Below are 4,620 nucleotides of genomic sequence, written 5' to 3' on the forward strand. Positions count from 1 at the left end.
CCTGGGATCATGACCTGAGCCAAAGGCAGACGCTTAACCACTGAGCCACCCAGGCGCCCCAACACTACCTTTTTTAATGCAATGTACATTTTTAAGAATATATAAGTGCCAATTGGTAAAGGGAAAGGGGAGAAAAATGGGCTGTGGGGATTAGGGATGAAAGAGATAAGCCAAATAAAGTAAAATAAAAAAAGATCTTGTACATGCTGATGATGGGAGTGATACAAACAGAGAACACGGTTGGCCCCGTTTTCTACACCTGAGGTCCAAAACTGATCCATTAAATTTAATTTTAGTATTAATTTAATTAAAAGGATGATTTAATAATTATTAATAAATAATTGTAAATAATTTAATTCAATTATTGTAATTTTAATGCAATTTAAATATTCCATACTTAATTTACCATACCAAAACTAGTCCATGAAACTTATTCTTTCATAACTTCTGTACTCCTAATTAGGCAATTCACCTCCCCCCAGTCCCAGCCCCTATTCAAAGAGATGTCTGCACTCGCATCTTCTCCTTCCACCACCCCGGCTCCACGGAAGGGAAAGGGACTTCAGGACTTCAGTCTTACGCGGGCGGGTCGGGACCCCTCATGACCCTCCCACCTCCGAAGGGTGTGTTTCTGCTGCGGGAAGCAGAAGGTGAGCGTGTTGGGGCGGGGTCGTACCCCAGAGCCGCCTCCGCAGGGGAGGAGCCTTCGTGATCGGGCCCCGCCCACTCAGGGCAGGCTCTCGGGCCGGTCCCGGTCTCTGGGAGCGGAGAGCGCCCGCCCCTGCCCGCCCCGCGTCCGCTACTGACCCAGCTTGATCCAGCTCAGCCGCCGGGTGTTTGCCACAGCTCTTTCCCTAAGTCCAGCCATCTGTTACCTGCCTTGCTTCCTGGGGAGAGACAGCCCACCTCGGGCCGCCCCGGAGATCCGGCGAGTGTGCTCCCAGGAGTCTGGGGGTGCTGTGGGCCCCGGCAATGACCGCCTCCTAGGGAGCCTCCACACCCGGGTAAGGTCCCTTGGGAAAGAGAAGACCGCCCCTCTCCTTGACTCTTAACTGGGATCCTCACAGCGAACCACTTCTGCCCTCTTAGGGCTCCTGCCCACAGCTTGTCTTCTCTTGGGTGGGTGGGCTGCTGGGCCCCTTCCCTGGGACGCAGGGAGACACTGTTCCCCTCCATTCTGTGTTATAGATGCTAGCCGCGTGAGGCGGAGGAACGGGCCTTCTTGCCCCCCCCCCCCCCCCCCCGGGCTGGAAGAGGAAGAGCGCCCAGGGGAGGGCTGGGCATGTCTGAGGCATCGTCCTGCCCCGCCGGCCAGGAGACCCCTGCCCCAGGCTGCAGGCTGGGCGCCTTGTACTGGGCCTGTGTCCGCAATGACCCTGTCCAGCTCCAAGCCACGTTGGACGGTGGGGTCTCCCCAGAAGAGGCCACCCAGGTGGATGGCAACGGGAGGGTGAGCTACCCCAGGTGTTTCCCAGGGCAGCGAGAGCAACTGTGTCCCCGCCACAGGACATTCATCCAATGCCTGGATCCTTGGGAGGAAGGGAGGGGGTGAGGGTGGGTCTAAACAGAGGCTGGGACATCTCTGGGATGGATGTGGGTTTAGAGGGCCCCACAGGGGCCCCAAGGAGATCCTGGAAAAAAGCGCAGGGGCTGAGCTGCCCCTCCCCCAGACAGGTCTCATGGTTGCCTGCTACCGTGGCTTCCAGAGTGTGGTGGCTCTGCTCAGCCGCTGCCCTTTCCTCGATGTGAACCAGCAGGATAAAGAAGGGGACACAGCCCTCATGCTGGCTGCCCAAGCAGGTGAGAGACTGTTGACCTTACCTTCCACCAGTTTCCCCCACTTCAGACAGGCTCACAATCCCATACTTTCTGTCTAACTTTCTCCCACCACAGGGATTGTTGTGTTTGGTGGAGGGTGGGTTTGGGGCTTCATCAACCCTCTTTCGGGGAGAGCTAAGCTCGGTGCTTGGTGCCCTGCAGGCCATGTGCCTCTGGTGAGTCTCCTGCTCAACTACTACCCGGGCCTGGACCTGGAGCGCCGAGACCAGCGGGGGCTAACAGCACTGATGAAGGCCGCCGTGCGGAACCGTTCGGAATGCGTGGCTGCCCTCCTCATGGCAGGTGCATGGGGCCTGGACTGGGATTTGCGACCTCCAGTCCCTCCCCAAGCCTTCCAGCCTGACACTAAGTCAGCTGTATGGTTACAGAGAGAAGAGAGGTGGAGATTGAGGATCAATCTAGGCTGACTTCCTGGAGGAGGGGAGTGTGCTTGAGCTTCTCACAATCAGCAAAGTCCAGCTATTGATATCTCTGTTTACACCATGAATGTTGGTCTCAGAAAAGAAAGCTTGGGAGGATAACCTAGACCAGCTGGAAAAACAAAAAACGCTGATATCTGGAACCAGACTCTTGGGTTCTAGTCCTGGCTCTGCCACTAGCTGAGTGACCCTGGGCAGATGCCTTCCCTCTTTGGGCCATAGCAGTATAATGAGGGTGTTGGCTTTCTCTGGGATGACTTCCGTTTCTGACAAGCCAGGGTTCCAGGGACACGATGATATGTAGTTGAGGCATGTGGCCACCTGGAGTTGTTCTGGAGTGAAGTCCACACTGCTCATGAAGTCTTGGACCTTCACTATTTCCTGAGGTGGGGTTGCCATCTGTTGGTCACCCTGGGGAACCCCAGCCTCCAAACTCTTCCTTTCCCTATCCCATCTGACTGTGTTTGGGGTGAGAAAGGAGAAAACTCAGCAACGTCCCTTTATCCCAAAGTGACTGCTATTCCCCCACCCCAGATTAGAGGGGTGTGGTGATGAAGAGAAGAATGAGGAGTGAGGGCCCACAGGACCCCCTCCACCTGCCCAGCAGGTGCAGCTCGGGCCTCCCCTGTCCTGGGCAACCTGCCCACCACTCCTTCCTTGGCTCAGGAGGTTCCTATTCTGCTCCAGGTTTGGAGACACCCCCCGCACCCACCCCGCCACCAGGTCTCTGAGGTCTTTTCCACTTTCTGGACTTTCCATTTTCTTCTTTAGTCTTTTTTTTTTTTTTTTAAGGATTTTATTTATTCATTTGGGAGAGAGAGAGAGATGGAGAGGGAGAGCACAAGCAGGGGCAGTGCCAGGCAGAGGGAGAGGCCCGATGTGGGGCTCGATCCCAGGACCCTGAGATCATGACCTGAGCTGAAGACAGATGCTTAACTGACTGAGCCTCCCGGGCGCCCCTTCTTCTTTAGCCTTAAATAGATGTTGGTATCTGGGGCTGGTACTGTCCTGAGGCTGTATCGGCTGACGGTTCCCAGATTCCAGCTGCAACAGGATGGGACTCTGTGGTTTTTAATCTAACCCAAATCAGTCCTGCTGCAAAAGAATCTGCCCTTCTGGGGCGCCTGGGTGGCTCAGTCTGTTAAGCACCTGCCTTGCGCTCAGGTCATGATCTCAGGGTCCTGGGATCGAGTCCCACATTGGGCTCCCTGCTCCGCGGGGAGCCTGCTTCTCCCTCTGTCCCTCCTCCCGCTCATGCTCTCTCTCTCAAATAAAAAAAAAAAAGAATCTGCCCTTTTGCAAGTCACCATTCCCTGTCCCATCCCATGTCACTCCTGTGCCCCCTCCCAGGTGCTGACCTGACAGCGGTGGATCCTGTTCGGGGCAAGACAGCCCTGGAGTGGGCACTGCTGACTGACAGCTTCGACACCGTGCAGAGGATCCGGATGCTGCTGCGGCGCCCCCAAATAGAGCAGCTGAGCCAGCATTACCAGCCCGAGTGGCCAGCCTTGCCTGGGCTTGTGGCTCAGGCCCAGGCCCAGGCCCAGGCCACCCCATCTCTCCTAGAGCGACTGCAGGCCACCTTGAGCCTCCCCTTTGCCCAGTTTCCTCAGGAGGGGGGTGTCCTGGACCATCTCGTGACCATCACGACCAGCCTGGCCAGTCCCTTCCTCACCACGGCCTGCCACACCCTGTGCCCTGACCAGCCACCTGCGCTGGGCACCCGCAGCAAGTCTGTGCCAGAGCTGCTAGGCACTGCCCCGCCCCCTACCCCAGCCCCCCAGCCCCTCCAGGTAGTCCCTGGCTCCCGGGTCCTCATCCCCTACCAGAGCCATGAGGGCGTGCTGAGTATGTGCCCTCAGTGGCTACAGCCTAGGGACAGTAGCAGCCCCAGGCCCCAAGCCCCCAAGATCCGCCTCTCCAAGGCATCCTCATCTCCCACACAGTACAAGCTACAGCCCAGGCCTCGAGAGAATCAAAGGCTAGCCCTTCCTGTCTGGAGATACCAGGAGCTCAGGATGGAGAGGAGGAGGCAGGAGGAGGAGGCTAGGTGGGCACAGAATTAGGGGAAGATGGGCTAAGGCCAGGCTGGGAGCAGGTGATCAGGTCCCTCCCTAAGGCTCCTTCACCCTCTAGAGTCCTTCTGCTTTCCCATCCATCTCTGTACAAATGATTCTACCCTAACCTCCTTAGGAGGTTATTCATACAGCATTGTTTGCAATCGTAAGAGTGAAAACAGCCTAAGCATCCATCAACTTAGCCAGGGGACTAGCTAAGTTGATTATGGGTGTGATTACCGTACATCCATATGATGTATTCTATACAGTGGTAAAACAAGATTAAGGAAGCTCTTTATGTTCTG

The 4,620-nt window shown here is 56.1% G+C and overlaps 1 protein-coding gene across 10 annotated transcripts; it reads left to right on the forward strand.

Moving 5' to 3' along the window:
• Positions 1-688: 688 nt before the first annotated feature.
• Positions 689-4,614, forward strand: ANKRD33 (ankyrin repeat domain 33). Of its 10 annotated transcripts, none has more exons than XM_081821701.1 (5): positions 694-1,004; positions 1,189-1,432; positions 1,671-1,800; positions 1,981-2,121; positions 3,609-4,614. In XM_081821701.1, exons 2-5 carry the CDS (start codon positions 1,283-1,285, stop codon positions 4,322-4,324), a joined length of 1,137 nt encoding a protein of 378 aa, XP_081677827.1. In that variant the 5' UTR covers positions 694-1,004; positions 1,189-1,282; the 3' UTR covers positions 4,325-4,614. The 10 variants fall into 10 exon arrangements, with proteins under 10 accessions (XP_030895239.1, XP_081677832.1, XP_081677827.1 ...); XM_081821700.1 differs by having other exon boundaries at positions 695-1,004; positions 1,189-1,450; XM_081821702.1 differs by having other exon boundaries at positions 695-1,004; positions 1,189-1,450; positions 1,758-1,800.
• Positions 4,615-4,620: the final 6 nt, after the last annotated feature.

Source organism: Leptonychotes weddellii, chromosome 5 (assembly GCF_054177405.1).
Source record: "Leptonychotes weddellii isolate Sample4059 chromosome 5, ASM5417740v2, whole genome shotgun sequence".
NCBI lineage: Eukaryota > Metazoa > Chordata > Mammalia > Carnivora > Phocidae > Leptonychotes > Leptonychotes weddellii.

Bases quoted from the DNA above. Each gene is read 5' to 3' on its own strand.
- ANKRD33 (XM_081821700.1), top strand. From the start codon at position 1,283: ATGTCTGAGGCATCGTCCTGCCCCGCCGGCCAGGAGACCCCTGCCCCA. The intron at 1,451-1,670 runs GTGAGCTACCCC...CCCCTCCCCCAG, and splicing joins AGGTGGATGGCAACGGGAGG to ACAGGTCTCATGGTTGCCTG. The intron at 2,122-3,608 runs GTGCATGGGGCC...GCCCCCTCCCAG, and splicing joins GGCTGCCCTCCTCATGGCAG to GTGCTGACCTGACAGCGGTG.